Genomic DNA, 19,709 nt, shown 5'->3' on the forward strand with positions numbered 1-19,709 from the left:
GTTTGAAAGCTCGATGCTTAAGGGGAACATAAAGTCTTGATGGAGTATAACACCTGAGCTGAAAAGTATTTCCTCTGCTGATATACCCCCCCCCCCCCCCCCCCCCCCCCCACACACACACACACCCTATTGTGGTGCGTTTGGGTGCCGCTTTTTCCCCCGGCAGACAATAAATAAAGCAAAACTGGATCCTTTTTGTGCAAATAAGCACCTGAAAAAATAAAACGTTTCTTCAGTCATGTATTTAAAGTGCTCAATGCTTCAGAAGAAAAAGCTCCTGTTTAGATTCTCAGAGAAGAATTTGAATCAATAAGGACATCTCTAATTTGAACCTATAGCTATATGAAAACAATTTTTTGATACTTAAACGTAATTGGATGCAGAAAACGATTGCGGGAACATGTTGGCAGTGAGAGGCAGACTGACCCCAAACGCCCTCAAAGCAGTAATAGTTTCATATTTTCCCTAAAGTTAATTTTTTTTTTAGCTGTGTGTGTTTAGTGTGTATTTGTGCACTTGTGTGGGGCTCCACCCTGGGTTTAAGTGCGTACAGCTGGTTGGTTTCGTCAGATTTTGGCATAAATGACGGGCCGCTTTGGATGTGCTCGTTCTGTGGTTCCTGCTGCTGAATACTCACTCCTGATTGGCTGGCAGCTTTGATCCCTGGGAGCAGCTCAGACTCTGCTCTGTGAGCCTCAACCACACCTTCAAGTTTGTCCTATTAAAAGCAGATTACAATAGAAACCTCCATTACAGTTTTTCAATCGTTAGTTTGCCGTTTTCAAACCTGCAGGCTTCACTCCTGAAAAGAGGTCTAATGGTGGAACGTTCCTGTGAACATCAGAACATTCAGAAAAACAGGACCAGGAAGCTGAATGACCTGAGACCAGGTCACACAGCCACTATGTACATTCATTCATCTCATAAACCCGTTTTATCTCTTTCGGGGTCACAAGGCTGTCGGAGCCTATCCCGGCCACTCGTTGACTGAGGCAAGGGACATCCTGGACAGGTCCCCAGTCTGTCGCAGGTCGCCACTTCGTTCATTTTGCACATATTCATACCTGAATATAAGTAGAAATAAGAGTTGTGGTTCTTATACCTGAATTTTTAACAGATGTGTTATTGTCAGAAGTCAGAACTCTGTCTCCCCGTCTGGTCATCGGCGAGGGCCGTCCCCAGAGTTCTAGCATTACTACAACTCCCAGCAACCCTCAGCACACACTCCCTGACTCTCATTCATTCATCAATCACAGCATACTTGATCACTGCACTGAGTTGAGATCAGTGTGAAGTATTGTTTGTTCCACTCCTGCCTTCATTGCCACGATTGCATAAGATTTATGAAATAATTGCGTATAAACTACGTAAAATACGTGTAAACTGCGTAATTCTCAACCGACTGAACATTTTGAACGGCCCGAATTCAGACAAAGACCTGTGTCGACCAAAACCACTGATGAACATCTGCGCACATCGACGAATGACGAACGCAAGAAACACGTATGACTTACAAAAATAACGCATGAATCACGAAAGGCCGAATTTTCACACGAGGAAAATGCGCTAAATGTACGTAGTGGCTGCTAGCTGTGAGGAAAACTCGTGTTCTGGGTTGCTCCACTCCATCCAAGTGTTTTATTTTGATTTTCTGTTATTTATTTATTTATTTATTTTTATCAGGGACTAATGTCAAATCTCTGTTCCTCCTGTTAACCCCCCCACAAACACACACCAGTACAGCAAGGGTCTCAAAAGTAGCCAGCCCAAAATTCGCCGTCTTCCTGTAAAGCAGTCGCCGCCTACTTTTTGATGACGAACTAAACTTTCCTTTAGTACTCGCCGCAAATAATCCATGGATGATGCAATTACAAATTCATGTGCACTCATAGAAATATAAATAATAATAAATACATAATAGAAATACTACATTCCTATTTACTTCAAGGACGCAGCCAGGGTCAGAAACTAGCACTCAACAGTTGGGAGCTTTTTTTTTTACTGTTGGGTGAGTCAAAGTCAAAGTTGCCGTATCACACCTAAATTCAAATGAGGGATTTTATTAGCTCTACTTTTGGGGAAAATCTTTTTCTTGGATGCTCCGAGGTTCCAGTTGTAGTGGCCTCCTACTTTCTCCTAGGCAACCACCTACTCTGTAAACCTTTGATGTTGAATATTTTCACATCTCATCATGGTTTTGTCAGTACAGCATCATTCAACATCAATGCAATTCCTTAAACCTTTTAGACGAGTGAAACCCTTTTCTTTATGGCTTTGATCTTCAGAGAAGCTCGCCGTGAGCAAGTTGGCTTGTAAACACAATACGCTGAGTCAGCACAAATGCTGATTCCCGTCAGAGCTAAGTGAGCGTCTAAGTGGGTTAAGATCCTATTTAGTCTACTGCAACGTAGTAAACAGGGATCTCACACACACACACACACACACACCCACATACGCACACACATCCACGCACACACATCCACACACACACATCCACACACACACACCCAGACGCACGGACATCCACACGCGCGCACACATCCACACGCGCGCACACATCCACTAGCACACACACATCCACACGCACAAACACATCCATAGGCACACACCCAACCATGCTCACACACACAGCCATCCACATGCACACACACACACGCACGCACGCACGCACACCCACATGTACGCGAACACACACACACGCACGCACGCAAACACACATGCACACACACACACACACATTCACACATACGAGCACACACATAAAAACACACGTACACACACATACCTGTGTATTCACAGATAGGGATACAAATGCACACAAAATTCACTCATATGCACACACACACGTGTAGACAAGCATGCACAGATGTGCGCTCACACACATACTTATATGAACAGATATACGCACACATACATAACATCCACATGCACACATACATATACATGCACACCCACACCTTATGCATAAAGGTACACATACATCATCACATGCACAGATATACAAACGCACACTCCCATGCACACGTATACGCGCATGCACACGCACACAAATGTGTGTACATGCATACGAAGACACACACACACCTGCGTACACACATGCACACAAAAATACACTCATGCACACAGTTGCACATATACGCACATGCCTAAACACGTTCACACACACACATACTGACAGATACACTCCCTCTGTAATGACAGCAGCTCTTTGCTTTTTGTTCTTTCCTTCTTGTCGTCCTGCAGCTTGAGACAGTAAATCATGACACAGCAGATTCTGTTAATAGACAGTGAGAAACTGGATGTAGGCATTAGCTTCACTTGGTTCCTCCCAGCATCCACCTCCGTATTGACTGCTCTGTATTGTGGTTCTGAATGTTGCTTTGGTGTTTATAGACCTGAATCCTCCTGTGTGTGAATCCTGTCACTGCTTTGATGCTATAATGACATTGGTTTCTATGACAGGGCTCCAGACTAACTTTTTTCACTAGGAGCACTGTGGCCCCCAACTGAAAATTTTAGGGGCACAACCAGCAAATTTAGGGGCGCATGGCGTAAATCAACATGCTAACCCAAATCTATTAATTTCTGTATTACTAATAAACACTTTAATAATAGATGCAGAAATTACAATGTGCTGTTTAGAATTCAGTGTCACATTTTATTCTGGACTTTTGAAGATGCAACAACGAGGTAAACTGACAGCACCATCGCTGTCATGACAGTACAAATAGTAAGGAAAACGGATGGAAATTTATCTTTGTGACACCAAATAGGTGCAGCCAAGATGCACAATAAGCGTGTTTGAGATCACCCAGGTGAACTCAACGCTGCACAGATCACCTGGTGTGTGACATATATTTTTGTTTTTGCTCCAACATCAACTGTCAATCATCGCAAAAATATCGCGAGAAAGGGGTGGGAGCAAGGGGCAAACCTACCCGGACACAGCTGCCCTACAGACTACAAAACAATGCATTATGGGACATGTGTCCTGATGGTTTTTATAGTTGAGTGATCAATTAAAATAATTTAAAATACCAATTCATTAAAAAAATGCTACATACATTACAAAACATTAAAATAATCATAAAATATATAATTACACAGATCATACTGAGGGGGAGAAGAATATTAAAACTAAATTGAATGTTAAGTACAACTCCAACTGTTGTCCTTCAGTCTTGCTGCAGATTCGCCTTCATCTCACAATCCCCCCCAGTTCATCTCAAACACGTCTATCGTTGCATTTTCCCCACGTATTTTCAGTGTGTCTAAAACTAATGTTGTTGTTGCTCGCACGTGTTTAAAGTTCAAGCCCCGTTAGCTGTCACGCATGTACGTGGGGGACATTTATTCTCCTCAGCTGACCCGACTCCTGCGGGAGCGGTGTGCTGCCGGAACCGTAACCAAAACCTAAACCTTCCTCCGGGTCTGTGTGACCCAGAGAAAAGTTCAGCACGGACTGTATGTATTTAGAAAATTACGAGTGAATAGATACGTTCTAAAAAGTAAAGTAAGGAACCCCCAAGAGTCATTTACCCCACTCTGATTGGTTGCTTTGTCATCTCCGTGCACGACGATGAAAAAGTGTCATTCATTAAAACTGGAGGCCTGCATTAAGATTAAACTTTCATATTAAGGCGGGGGCCGCAAAATATCATCTTGGAGACCGCAAATACAGCCCGCGGGCCGCGAGTTTGAGACCCCTGCTGTACACTCTGGCACTGGTACACCAGCTGCAGGTCGGAAGAATGAATCGATAGTTCACTTACTCATAGCTCAGATGCACATATCAGGTTGTGATATTTGTCTCCGTTTCCTTCCCACGGATGTTTACGCGCGCTCGATTATCTCTAGGCCCCGCCCCCTCCACGCATTTTAGCCACTCACAGTGGCTTTCCCTTTCTTTTCACACGCAGTGGCCGCCTCACAGACGGACATCACGCGAGTGTGTGCTCGCGTTTCATGAGTATGTGCGCGAGTGTGTGTGTCTGCCTGCGTGCGTGTGCGCTCGCGTCTCATTGATTATTTCATTGATCATTGACGTGCCCCTTCCACGTTTAATGTATAAAAAATACGGAGGGTGGGTCAGGCAACTTTACTGGTCGCACATGTGCGACTGGATGTAAAATTCAGTCGCACACTCTCAAATTTTGGTCGCAAAATGCGACCAATTGCTCGCAGTCTGGAGCCCTGTATGATCTGAACATTTTTGTTTTTTAATCCTGTAAGTGTATTCTTTGTTTACTCTTAATAATTAGAGGTTCTTTTAGTAAAAACTAAATTATCCTTTTATGTGTGTTAATTAATGATATTATGAGTGTGAATCATTTTGTTTCTTCTTACATTTTCTGTCGTCATAGTGTCTGAACAGCTGACTTTTGTGTGTGTTTTTTAGCCCATGATAATATCATTAGAAAAAAAATTATTTTCAAATTTTAACAGCTTTATTTGAAACCTTTTGTGTGTAGAATCAAATGATCAAATATTCAACAAAGGATTTGTTTTCATTTCATGCTTGGATAGAAACCACATTTTTAAATAAATGCAAAGAAAAGTTGTTCGTTTTTACGTTGTTCTCCTTTTGTAGAGCTCATCTTTGTTGAATCTTAATGATCTTAAATTGTGTTTCTCTGAATTTCATTGGACAAACTGTTGACATTGTGTTGCCTCCTGGGTTTGTTTGTGTCTAAAGAAAGCCCCTTCAGTGGCGTCAGACCTGCGTCTATTGTAACGGCTGTGTTTCCTTGTTGGTGAGGAAAGCCACACACAGGTGTCTGTGTGTGTGTGTGTTTGTGTGTGTGTTGATAAAAACAAGGGAAACGCCACAGGAAGAGTTGAAGTCCTGTTATGGAGAGGGAGCCATTTTTTTTTATTTTTTCGTTTTACGTAACCTTTATTTTACCTGGAGCATCAGCTGAGAGCAGATTCTCCTTTTCAATGAGAGCCATGTTTGATTTTGTTTTTCCACGTTTGTGTTTTTATTTCGTCGCCTGAATTAAACCAGATTCTGTGCCTCTATTAAAAAGAATCGAGGAAACACCGCTGTTTTAGGAGACACCAGGACACCACATCGTTATTTTTATGTCTTCAAAGATAACAGAAACAAAAAAATGAAAAAGATCTGATTTTGAATAAGTCTTTAGATTGTTATTTGATCTAATTACGTTTGTAGAGATCTGATCTGGATTGGTTTATTCTGTTTTTTTTTTCTCCTGGTAGAATCTGGTTTGATCAGACTTGAATGTCTTAATCCGTTTGTCATGATGTAACAGTATAATCAGTTTTGATCCGGTTTGTTTTAATCTTATTTGTTTTTAGGTGTCTTCCTGTTCAATGGGATTTGTTCTGGTTTTATCAAACTTGATTTGGTTTAATCCAGCATAAAAGGTTTTATCTGGTTATGTCTGGATTGAACTGTCTCGAGTTGTTTGGATTTAGTCTGATCTGGTTGGTTCTCATGTTATTAGTTTTATCAGGTTTATTCCAATTAAAACTCGTTTGATCTGGTTTGATCCAAAGTAATGGGTGTAAATTGGTTAGATCCCGTTTGAACTGGTTTGGCATGACTTAATCAGGCTTGACCTGGTTTGATACAATAGCTGTTTCCATCACGCATATGCAGAAAACTTTTTTTGAAGCTTTTAGAAATGTCGAAAAAGCAGAATTTGGCAATTGCACGGTTTTCATTAAATCTTAATTATGTGAATAAACACAAACCAGCTCACACGATAAGTCGTCCAAGAACACGGTGACGGATGTGAACAACGATTTCCAGCAGAGACATTCACATTTCTGCCACGCCACTAGCGCTCATCATCATCTTATCAAAGGAGACGTTGGCGTCTTCTTCAGGCCATGGAGCGGCGAGCTCCTGACACGTGGGAGGGGCTACGGATGAAGCCATTTTTTGGAAACTGTGTGGATCCACCAATTCCACATGACACGCCCAACTTTTGATGATCTGTTTGACGCTGTGGGACCTCTGGTGGCGCCCGCTCTACCAACGACCAAGGCAGCCAGTGGTATCTGGTTGTTGGTCACGCGTCTCATTTTAATTTGAAAAATAGTGTTTCCGTTGCAGTTTTGCTAAATATATGGATCTCGATACGCCTCAAAAACCACCTCCTGCAAGCGCAAAAAGCTTTTTTTTGCCATAAACGCAAGTTTTTTTTTTTAGCTGAATTTATGATCACAAATATGCACAACTTCATTTTACAATAGAAACCCTGCTTATGTAAAACCTTTAGTCTGGTTTGACTGAGTTAGACCCATTCTGATCTAGTTTGATCTAATGTCGTTGGTCTAATCTGGTTTCGTCAGTTTTCATTGCTGATTCCTGCAAGAGATAAAAAACTTGGAATGTTTTGTACCAATTAAGAAATACCAAGTATAAGTATAAGATCAGAGTTTTTGTTTTTATGATTATTTTGTAACAGTTTTTAGCTGTTTTACAAGAATTTTCTTTTTATTCTTTCAGATGATTAAAATACAGCCTCACCAAAACATTAAAGCCTACAATTTTAAAACTAGATTCCTCTTAGGTTCATTTTTTTTTCCTGATTTGTAGTTTAAATTTTTCAACTCCATAAATAATGTTTTTAAAACCACAAAACTTTGTCTGTAATAGGATTTATTTGTGTAACTTCTTCTCACTGGCTTGTGATTGGCCGTTCATCTGCTGTAAGGCGTAGTTTTAGCGGCCTCTAGTGGACAAGTCGGTGCAGCTGCAGACGTGCTTTAAAGCAGTGTTTTTCAACCCATTTTGAGCCACGGCACATTTCCATCCAAAAATTTATCAACACATCTGTATTGATCTACAGTCCCTCCACAATCTCACATGCATTTTTGTGATAATTGTGGCAGAAAAAGCTGTAAGTTGCAGCTGTTTTTTTCTAAAAGTTGTAATAAAAGTTAAGCAAGTTTTTAGTAATAATTTTCAACTAAATTTTTTGACATTTTACTCTGGTAGTTGTTTTTCCCTTCAGTTTATTAACATGTAATTTTATGTAACCTCACAAAAAAAACAAATATATTCTTTGTAAATTGTGATTTAGTTTTTTAAATATTTTTTTTCAGTGTTGGTGCAAAGGCAACTCTAATTTTTGAACAAAATGATCACAATATGTTTGATAAATTTTACACAAAAAAAATAACATTCTATTTATGTTTATTGTAGCTACACAAAAAGTGAACATGTTGAAGTTTGATTAGTTTTTCTCTTGTCTTTATCAAAGATGAAGTCTTTGAAAACTTTAACAAAAATGTTTTATTTCTTTTTAAATTGTTTTAATTTTGTTTAATTGTGTCCGTTGGCCACTTCACCTTAATCCTGGTTCTTGATTGTTATTGCTTCTTCTTAAATTTAACATCTATAATAATCCAGACATTATTAGAAAAGTGTTTCAGTTAGAAAGAACTTGGACCAAACTCTGGGATGTTTGGCTGTTAATAAACACAAAGCTTGACGGAGAACTAAACTGTTGACCTCTGATTTCATCAAGAAGTTTTTAAAATTGGTATGTGTTCAATGTGGTTTAAGACGTTTAACAGGGAAGACTCATAGTAGCACAGAGATACTGTCACTTTAACACAACGCATCATGGGAGATGTAGTGCGTAAACTACTGCAGATAGTCGTGTCTCTGAGCTTCATTGTTTTGTTCACTTGTTCCACGGTCTGACAACGGATTCTGTGGAAAGCTACACCGCTAAAGACGAGCTTTAGGTGGTATTTTTGTTAGAACTGAGAGACTTTATGAGCAGAATCAGAACAAGGAAGTGAAGACTTTAACCACCTCTGATTGGTCAGACTGATGACTGTGATTAAGCCTCCAAGAATGATTGGTGGAGACAGTTAAAGGGGCGGGACTTTCCCAAAAAAGAGCTGAAGCTACGGCTAAATCGCGATACCGTCATTCTTATCAAAGTGTCTTTAATAGAATCAAATAAACACAAAGAAAAAGTATTTTAAGATCTTTCATATTCCTAACTACTCAGTGTTTTATCAGGGCCTGTTTGGATGAACAAAGAGCTGATTTCCTGGAGATGGGAAATGTTTTTAGATCAGTTAATGAGGGCAATTTCCCACGGCACACTGGTTGAAAAACACTGCTTTAAAGGACCTTTCCAGAAGTTTTATGTTATTTGTTTCCTAATTATTTGGTGGCAATTGTTGTGATTTGGTGGTTTGTCACTAAAGACACAGATGTTTGTATCTAATGGAGGACAGCAGATGCTGAACCGTTTGTGTGTGTGTGTGTGTGTGTGTGTGTGTGTGTGTGTGTGTGTGTGTGTGCGCTCCAGGTCGGTGTACGACGGTCAGGAACATGGGCTCTTCATGGAGAAGCTGGACGCTCGGATCAGGAACCACGACAGAGACATCGAGAGGATGTGCAACCACCACTTCCAGGGCTTCGTGGACTCCATCACGGAGCTGCTCAAAGTGCGAGGAGAGGCGCAGAAGCTGAAGGTGGGGGGCCGGAGCAGCGGTCGGACGGGTTGCAGGGTCAGAGCCTGACCTTTGTCTTTGTGCTTTCAGAGTCAGGTGACCGAAACCAACCAGCGTCTGCAGAATGACGGCAAAGAGGTTAGCTTGAACGCTTACCACCAGGAGCCGCGTGTGATTCTGCCTCCTTCACCTGTCCTCCTCCTCCTCCATGTCCCTCTGCAGCTCATCACCTCCATGGAGGAGCTGAAGCAGTGCCGCGTGCAGCAGAGGAACATCGCCAACACCATAGACAAGCTGACCCACTGCCTGCCCGGTAACACCCACAACCCAAGAGCACGATTGGATCCGCCGCTCGGTTCTGAACTGTCTGCTCCTGATTTTCAGTTCTGGAGATGTACAGCCGCCTCCAGGAGCAGATGTCGGCCAAAAGGTACCCTCTCAGTCTCGGACCCCCCTCAGTTAGTTTGTCCCAGAAGGATCTGGTCCTTCAAAAGGTCAGACAGATGACCTCAGGGTCATCAAGCCCCTTCTGTGTCCAAACCTCACAGAGCCAGGAGGTTGGAGGTTTAGCAGCAGCAGAGCAACTCCATCATTGGTTTTAATCCATTGGCCGTAAATAAGAATTGGACTGAGTGAGCCCCCCCCTCCGTCATTCCAAAGAGGAAGTACCCGCTGGCTCCAAGAAGCCAAAATCCCATAGACTTCTATTGAGAAATAAGCAGCTGCCACTCTATTGGTCAGAATAACCATTCTTGCTCTGATACTTCTTCTTTTTTAACACTTTCTTTCTTATTGATCCTATTTTTTTTTACAACCTTTTTTTCTTTATTGCCAGTAATTCAAGTTAAAAATTGACCATTGCCTAAAAGTAGGCGGTGCCCCCCCCACAGCCAACATTCCAAACATTTGACAGATTTTGTGTAGCCTGCTTTGCAATCTGTTAGTGTCGCAACGTTAAAGTCATAAACATAAGTGTTGCATATCGGCGTAGTGATGCTTTTTTTCTGAGTCCGAATTTGTTGGTTTGTGTTATTTGTATTAAATCTTTTACTACTGTAAAGTGTGGCACATCAGCACAAACCCTCATATTTCCGTTTCAGAATCCTTTAGTTCACGTTACTTGCATAAACACTTTACACGTTTATGCAATGACCATAAACAAACTACTGTAAAGTACTGCATAAAGAGTATTGCTACTTTTCTCAGCTTCCAGATCCGCTGGAATTCCCTTAATGGCGTTAACTAGGCCTGCACAATATACCGCAAATTTATCGTTATTGCAATATCCAGCTCTGCAATAGGCATATCGCAAAAGACTGCGAATATCGCAATTAATCGTAAACCCAAAATGTGTTAAAACAATCTTATGGCAGCTTGACGCTTTTAATGAATCAAATAAATCCCTTTATGCTTTGACCAATCCGATGGACGCCTTCCCATTGTTTACCAAGCAGATGGAGGCCTATTATGTTAGATGTTTGTCACCTATGTCGATGAAGGTCATTTGGAGTATAATTTAAACTGTTTCTAATGAAATGGGAATGGTGTTTTTGGCATTTTTCTATTTTTTCATATACCGCAAATTATATCGTTATCGCAATATTAATCTCTAATATCGCATATCGCAAGTTTTCCTCATATCGTGCAGCCCTAGCGTTAACGGTAATTTAAAGTTTGTCAACACTGGATCTAATGCTCTAGTGTTGAAGGGTCAAAGGCCATTAAGATACTTACTGACATAAAACTGCTGTGTTGTGTAAATACATTTGAGGACTGCTAATTCTTTCTATACTCGATAGAGTTGAGATAATTGAGTTGGTTCCTAAACCGGCTGCCTACTTTGAGAGTAATGAGGGAACCTGCTCATGTTCTGAAGGGTTTTAGTTCACCCACTCCATTGGAAATGGTAGTTTTGTGTTTTTAACATGTTTTTTCACATTTTTCACACGATGGAGAACATGTATGATGAAAACAAAGATTCAAATTGCCTTTCTGAGTATTTAATTCCATGGTATAATTAAAAAACCACTGGGAACGCTTTGAAAATGGATCAGAAGATGATCAAAGTGGGTCATTGAAGTTTCAGAAATTCTCATTTTAACTACCCAACTGTGTTTGTCAACTTTCCAACTTGGAATCATTAGTTGAAGTTACAGAAGCCTTATCAGTAAATTTTTTTCTTCAGTGTGACTATCAGTACTTTTCTGAACAGTCACTAGTATCCGTTCAGTTTTGGTTCCTTTTTTTAACCGTCCAGCCACTAGATGGAGCCATAGTGCTGCACACGGGAGCTCTCGCGCCTCATGCGTGTCTTTTCCCTGCGCTGCCCTCGGCCTGACCTGCAGATTGGAGTCTGGTTGGTCATAAATTAGTCGTTCTGTTTGTGTTTTTCTTCTTCTCCGTGTCCCGAGGCTGCTGCTCTCACAGAGAGCAGGCGGAGGTCAGCCAAAGTGGAGCGCTGCAAGAGCGAATCTCCACACAGTCAAGTGTGTCGGGCCTTTCTCATTGTCAAATGTCCTTGAGGTGCATCGGAGTGTGTGTGTGTGTGCTGGTTTTTGTATGCTTCTAGTTTTCAGTCATAAGTTTGGAGTTTGTTGTTCCAACAAGTTCTACCAGCTGTTTAGGGCTTCAGCAGATCATTAAACTCCACCAAAGTCTACATTAAATGTTATACCAAAGTTTTTGGACCAGAAGTGACCTAGTGTAACTGTTGTGTTACGCTCAGGTACTACCCCGCCCTATGCACGCTGGAGCAGCTGGAGCAGACCTGTCTCCCTAGGGCGGGCCAGTACCGGTTCTGCTCCATCATGGCTGAGAACATCCCCAAACTGAGGACCCACATTCGGGACACAGCCATGAGCCAGCTGAGAGACTTCCTGGAGAGCATCCGGAAACACTCGGACAAGATCGGACAGACCGCCGTCAAGCAGGTACACAACCACGCCGTTGATCCAGAACCAAACCCTCCTTCATAAGGGTCGCAAAAAGGTTTGCTGTTTAGAAGGGATTCCGCTCAAGGGTACGTTTTTACAGCAGGACTATGCTGAGAAAACCAACACTTTGGATCAAATCAATCATCTCTTAGAAAAGCAACATCAAACCTTCACATCTATTGGGATTTTTTTGTATTTTTTATCAATGAAATCAGCAGCAGGTTTTGTGAAAACAAACAGAATTGGTTTTGGTGCCATGAAACCCTTCTTTTACCAGGGTCTACCAGGGTCTACCAGGGTTACCTCCATCAATATTGAACTGCAACCTTACAGTGTTGAATCTTCCACATACCTTCACGTAATCATTCCTATAACGCAGTTGGTCCTTCCTGACTTTTATCACTCGTTTTATTAGGGAGATGGTGTGGTCACATGACCCAGCTATAGTATTTACACACCCCCCACACACAGCCTTTAACATCACAATACACCAGATTTTCCATACATGGACAAAATAGAGGTATTACAGACGTAGTAATGATAATATGAAAACGTTTCTGACTCATTGGATTCGAAAACGTCAAAAAATGGAGACAGAAGTGGGCCGAGCATTTACCTTGACAATTGAGTTTTGTTGAGTCTACCTATAGTTCTGTTTGACAATTACCCCCCTGCCCTCATTAGTGAACTAATGTAATCTTTTTAAAAATCATGAATACTAATGCAAAAGTTGTCATGTTTCTGCCACCAAGTAGTAAGTTTATGCCATTGTAAAGTTGAAGGATTTAAACCTCTGAGTGAGCGTGATATTGCTCCCTTCTGAAACCAGCCTCCAGTGTTCATCTGAGGAATTGCAGCCTTTGAAACTTCCTTTAAATTTGGGATGGGAAGGTGGCGGCTTGGCAGCGGCGAGCTAACCTGACAGCTGTTAGAACACAGGGAGACCATTTTCGAGCTTATAAGTCCATAGTCACCTGTCAATCACATGACCACGCCCCCATTTGTGGTTCATGAAGTTCATGTTAGTTTTATCCCAAAAGTTTTTGTTAATGTGCTATAAATGTGGATATTTTTGTTGTAAAGTTGGAGTTTTGAAATATTTGAGTGTAATTCTGCTCCCTTCTGAAACCAGCCTCCAGTGGTCATTTGAGGAACTGCAGCATTTGGTGTTTCCTTTAAATTTAAGAAAAGAAGGTGCAGGTATGGCAGAGAGGAACACACCTGACAGCTGTGTGTTAAAACACAATGAGACAATTTTAATTCTACAGTCACCTGTCAATCACAAGGCCACACCCCCTATTGAGGTTCACGAACATATACCCATGTTCTTTTTTTCCCCAATAATAAATGAAATTAGAAAATTGAATACATGTTGGTAACATACCTCGTGATCTGAATAAACTCCAATTTCTTTTTTAAATCAGCCTCAAACTGGACGTCTGGTAGTTGGCCCGCTCACCACACTCACACCTCCATGCCTTAGTGCTTGGAAACTACGTTTATTGACTTGATTTTACGTCCTGGACTGGTCGGATCCAACAGCTCCTCATATGTTTCTTCCACAAACTTGAATCCTCTTGACGAACAAAGTAAAGCAAACGTCGTCCTTTTGCTTTGCTTCTAGAAGTTTCCTCCTAGACGTTCGTGTCTGGCAGATTTCAAACGTCGATGTACAATTTGAGGTTCAGCTGCTGATCTTTGTAGTGGTAACATGGCTTTTTGGGTCTCCTAATTGCAGCTGACACAATCTCCATTGTTTCATTTGGAGGTCTTTCATCTTCTGTAGAATGTCTTTGTGGAGATACGGCAGAGAATGCCGTCGCCGAATCTAACAAAGATCTGGTCTTCGCTCATTTTCTGACCATCTTGATGCAATTAGAGTGAATCCAAATGATGGATGTGAGACTGTAAATATCAGAGCTCAATTACCTTTTGAGTTGGTGACATTTTAGTTCGACAGTGCTGGGTTCTTAACCTAGTTATGTCCTATTGTTGCAGTCGTAGTTACACTTTTGCCTCAATCTAAAAGAAAAAAATAACTTTTGTTTTTAATTACATTCCATTTTTAGACAAATTTTTGGTTTTTATTATTTTAGAATAAAATATATAAAAGAAAAAAACAGGAAAGGGTTTGTCAACCTTTTTTGTGACCATCAGACCTTTATTGGCCCGTGTGTGTGTGTGTGTGTGTGTGTGTGTGTGTGTGTATGTGTGTGTGTGTGTGTGTGTGTGTTAGCAGCATGTGTGTATCCATTTGTGTGTGTGTGGATGATTGTGCGATGTTAGTGGGATGTTTGTCTGACTTCATGCCATCACTAGTTGTTATTCCTCATCACGACTGCCTGTTAATCAAAAGCAGCTTTTGTGTGTGCGGGCTTGTGTGTGTTTGTGTGTGCGTTTGTGGTTCCGCTGCCAGTAATGGAGCACATCGGCGCTCACGGCAGGAGAGGCCGTGACTTTTCGGCAAACACGCACGCTGACTTTCGTCGTTTCGGCGCTCTTTGTGTCTTTCACATCGCCAAAACTGCACACCAGTGTGACGTTTTTGTGCGTTTGTTGTGGTATCCGTCACCCTGATTGAGGCCTCTGGTTTATTTGTGCGCCTTGATGTTCTGTGGAGGAATCTGAGGATGAAGGGATGAGGGTTTCTTTAGGAAAAAGGGAGGCAAATAACGCCATTTTGAATGAATCTTGTTCCATTCTGGGCGCGTTTTAAAGGATTAGTTGCAATTTTAAAGACTTTCAAACTTTTTGGGAAGCAGTTCTGTATTTCTCCTATGAAGATTGCATGTCCAAACAAGTTTTGATAACTAACAGGTAACTAAAAGCCATGTCACACAAATTTTCCACCACAAATTTGGGTCTTTCTTGATACATACAGCGTTTATTGAGTTCGTCATTTGTTGATGTGCGCAAATCTCCGTCGAGGGTTTTGGCCAACAGGTCTTTACATGAATCGGTTCAAAAGTTTTGGTCGACGCAGTGTATGCGTATTTTAAGTAGTTTATATGTTGTTATTATGTAAATCGTATGCAATTGTGCGTGATTTTTGCAGGATGCATAAAGCAGATTTGTGGCCTTCGTCGACCGTTCCACGTATGTCTAACAGACTTTCCAGTATTGTACCACCGATGTAGAACTTTAATATCACGTATACGGCACACATATCATCTTCAAATGACGTATTTGACGCACAAATCGCTAATGAATTTGATAGAAATAGCGCAATCATCATGCGTGGTTCATGTTCTACGTTGATTTACGTGTTGTGTGTGTGGTTTATTTGTAATTCTGTGGTTTTAACATGGTCCATTTGTGATACATGTTAGAACAATGCTTAACATGTACGTTGTGGCTGTGTGACATAGCCTGTAGTAATGTGTTGCAAAACAGAGCAAAGCCAATTTGAGAAGCTAATCTTTTCAACGACAGATTCTGCGGATTCACAGTGATCGCATAAACGGTTGAAGAGTTATGGAATGTCAAAGAGAGCGTTATTTAGAAGTTGACTGAGACTTTTCCGGTGTTTAAGGGTTAAGTTGCAGCAGAAACCGTTCTTAGAGCTTCAGATACAAGCTGCGAAGCTAAGACAAGAAAGAAGGAAACTTGGAGTCCTAAACAAACAGCAGAGCTTAACTAGACTGACTCTAAAGATGGGACCTAAAGGTAAACAAACCCAACTGCCGTCCATTGAAATCCACCTATAGTCTCGGTCATGCTTTCATTTTACTTTCAACTCCTCACATATGCGGTCATGCAGCGCCAAAACTAGCCTGACAGCGGACTGCGTTGACCTTTTGAGGTCAGTTTTATCCCTCCGCACGTTCCAGACAACGGTGGACAGGACAAACTCAAAAACCAAGAAGCCACAAACAGAGAGAGTCTGCTCACCGGCCATCTCTCTGCTGCACCTGCAGCTGCTCAATGCTCCGGCTGTTTCAAGCCCTGACGGATGGGTTAAATGGGGAGGTCAAATTCTTCTTTGTAATTGGGCGTTCTTGGGTAAATAAAGGATTTTTGGCGCCTTCTGCCGCTGACCTTGGTAGATTAAGAGATTCTTGTCAAGTATCCTATTAGGGAAAGCCTGAACACTGGAATGCTGATGGTTGAAGAAGAGATGTCCAGATGTTGGACGCGTTGTCCTGTAGATGTCGCTGAAGGTTTATCCCTGAAAAAGACTTGGAAGCTGGAAAAGTTTAGAAGTTTTTTTTTATTTTTTTGATGCAACAATCAAAGCTAATGCCGATCACTGCCCTCCCCCCACAGCCAGAGGAACATCTTTGGGGAAAAATGACCCAGCAATGGAAAACAAGCTGAATATTAGCTTTCACTCCTTTTATAGTTAAAGCATCTGTTTTTACTTCAGGCTAAACGTACAGTAAACGAGCAAGAATCAGTTTCTCAATGCTCCAATGGCCCCATTGTATCGAGCTAATAACCCCTCCTTGACCCTCCGATGGGGGTTCCTGGACCACAGCTCCAGAGTCACTGGTGTAGAAAATCCACTTGCAGTCACTGAAGAAGCTAACCGCTAACTCCCCCGACCACTAATTACAAGGGGGATTATGGAAACCCCAGCCGTCCAGCAGAGCCCATACCCATACTGGATTCTGTTGCGTCTTCAGATGTTGGGAGCTCACACAATCAGTCAGAATGTTGTGTGTGTGTGCGTGAATGTTGTTGACGTCCTTGGTCCTTTTCCTTTCCTTTACGTCTCCCCCATCCCCCTCTCTTTGCTTTTTGTCTCTCAGACAGTGTGTCTCTCCTCCGCGCTCTGTTCCAAATTAGCTCTAACTCTCTGTAACCGGCCGCCGTTGCAGCTCCCTCAACCAAGGATGTGAAAAAAAATAGTTTTTAAGGGGGAACGAGGTGGAGGAAAAGACGGAGATGGAGCAGAGTGGATGGTTTACAATTGGTCTACTGTCTGCTGCCACTTGCCCATGGAGAAAGAGGAGAGGGAGGATGAGGGGGAAAGAAGAGGAAGGATAAGGTGGAATATGGGCAAGAAAGGAGAATGCTGATTGGTGGCAGGACCAAGAAAGAGCTTAAAGAAAATCTGTAACTGGTAGGGTCGCCAGTTAAATTAAAGTTTTTTTTAGCTTAATGGGGGACTTCTGTTTCCTGTCAAGGACTTCCGGTTCTGGGCGTTATTGTCTGTAGCCAGGTCTTCTTGAAATAAAAGCCAGATGGGTCTTGTCTCACCCCTGGACGGTCAGTGTCCTGGGGGGGTTTCAGGAATTCCCGCTCCACCTGCTGCTGATTACCTGAATCAGGTGGGCTTCACCTCCCAGAAGAGGCAAGACTGGTGCATGGAAGCTGAACACCCATCTTTGAAGACTAGCACTACTCTAACTACTGTCTAACTGCTAAAACACTATAGTGCAAAACTATTTAGTGCCCTGCATTTTAAAAGCAATTCAGACACCCCGCTCACTGTTTCTTTTTTTTTTTAAATTTCGTAAACATCAAATATGATTACACAGATTTCCTGTAATAAAAATGAACATTTTACGAATAGTAAAGAGAAGATGAAACATTTTAAAAATTCCTTCAAACCGGACTAATCAAATAGAGGACTCAGTAAGGGTTGAAGTTGTGGAGTTGTTCAGTCCAGTTCTCATTTATTGTCAATGACTCTGACCGACACGGACGAATCACGGCTTACTGAGGAAGTCTAGTTCCAACATGGCAACGGACATATCGCAGAAAAACGACAGAAGTGACTTCATTCGCTTGGAACTGGAAACAAGTCATTTTGTATGGGTGACGTCTCACAGGATTCGTCCAGTTAGATTATACAGTCAGTGGTTCAAACAGAATCCATCGTGGTCTATGTTTACCAATGTAATGACCATCAATGCACATTGGTCTTTGGCAGACTTCTGGAAATTACTAGGGCACTGGATTTTGGGATTGTAGATTCAGACAGCTCTACAAGTAGCAAAAGCTCTATATAGTGGACTAAGAAGTGAGTAGTAATAATAATGATAATAATGGATTGGATTAATCTGGGCTTTTCAAGTCACTCAAAGCGCTTACAGTCCATTATTCATTCACTCCTCATCATCCTTGGTGATGGTAGCTACTGTTGTAGCCACAGCTGCCCTGGAGCAGACTGACAGGGGCGTGGCTGCCAGTTCGCGCCTACGGCCCCTCTGACCATCGCCGGGATCATTCACACACATTCACACACCAGTGGAGACACACTGGAGGCAGGGAGGGTGAAGTGTCTTGCCCAAGGACACAACGACAGTTGGCTGGGGGTAGTGGGGATCGAATCGCCGACCCTTCGATCATTGGACGACCCGCTCAACCGCCTGAGCCACTGCCGCCCTAGTGAAGGAATTCGGACACAACTTATGTTTTAAAATTGCTAAGAAAGACTTGAAGATTAGACTATAAAATTATGAAGTAAATGGAATTAACTGTAATGTTTGTGTCACTAACTAAAACAGCTGGACACTGAGCTACTTGAACATGAGAATCTGCAGGGTTCTGTTGTCATTCAGATCATTTTTCTTTGGTTGTGTCTTTAGTTGTAGTCAAAGTCATCAAGTAACCACTAGGCTGACGCAATGGATTTAGAAATTACACTTAAACTCTAGCTCTTAATTGGTTAACGTCTCTCTGATGTGTCAGCTTTGAACAATAGAATTCCTCTGTAATACGACACACCTTTGTCCTGTGTTCCTGCCACCACTTACCGACGGCCAATTTGGCTACTTAAACTGGCTTTCTTGGATCCTCTTTTATCAAGGCGCCCAAAGAAAAGGGGAGGAAAGGTGGCCAAAGGAGAGGGATGGAAACATGACAAGATACAGTGGAAGGATTAAAGAGAATGAAGAGACGAAGAGAAACCAGAGCCTCCCAATGTATTTGTCATTTGTTCACTTCTGCGCGGTCATTGATCATTTCTCGTCTTGCGTTCTTTCTGCCACAACATCTGTCCTTTTCACTCTTTCCCCTTCTCCTGTTTTTCTTCCTGGTGTTCAGCGGAGGACGAGTCCAGAGCTTCTGCTGTGTATTCAGCAGTTGTACACGCTAATGGGAAACAGATTGCCGGGCCTGTGAGGTGGAAGAAGATTGATTACCTGTATCTAGTTACTAAACTCACACGTGCGTGTGCGTGTGGCGAGAGGCGGGGAGCGCAGGCTGGATCCGGGGATTGAACCATCACAGGGAGAAAGGGGAATGGACTGGCGCGTCCCACCGAGTGTCTGGCTGAGTCTGGGGTCTGTCAGGGTTCAAATCTAAACCTGTGGGTCCTGATTGACACCAATAAATTAATAAAAATAAGAAGGATGTTAGTTAATCTTGAGATTCAGA

At 42.1% G+C, this 19,709-nt stretch overlaps 1 protein-coding gene across 3 annotated transcripts in view; it reads left to right on the forward strand.

The window, feature by feature from the left end:
• The window catches only part of exoc6b (exocyst complex component 6B), a 107,121-nt gene that overhangs the window by 7,307 nt on the left and 80,105 nt on the right, over nucleotides 1-19,709 (forward strand). For all 3 annotated transcript variants that reach the window (XR_013651115.1, XM_023948957.2, XM_023948959.2), the window contains exons 2-6: nucleotides 9,306-9,471; nucleotides 9,541-9,588; nucleotides 9,673-9,763; nucleotides 9,835-9,880; nucleotides 12,176-12,380. Coding sequence is in view for 2 of the 3 variants with exons in the window: in XM_023948957.2 (XP_023804725.1) it covers nucleotides 9,306-9,471; nucleotides 9,541-9,588; nucleotides 9,673-9,763; nucleotides 9,835-9,880; nucleotides 12,176-12,380 (556 nt within the window). In the remaining variant the exon portion in view is untranslated. The remainder of the gene's footprint in view (nucleotides 1-9,305; nucleotides 9,472-9,540; nucleotides 9,589-9,672; nucleotides 9,764-9,834; nucleotides 9,881-12,175; nucleotides 12,381-19,709) is intronic.

The sequence above is a fragment of the Oryzias latipes genome, chromosome 18, assembly GCF_053564925.1.
Source record: "Oryzias latipes strain Hd-rR chromosome 18, Olatipes_Hd-rR_3.1".
NCBI lineage: Eukaryota > Metazoa > Chordata > Actinopteri > Beloniformes > Adrianichthyidae > Oryzias > Oryzias latipes.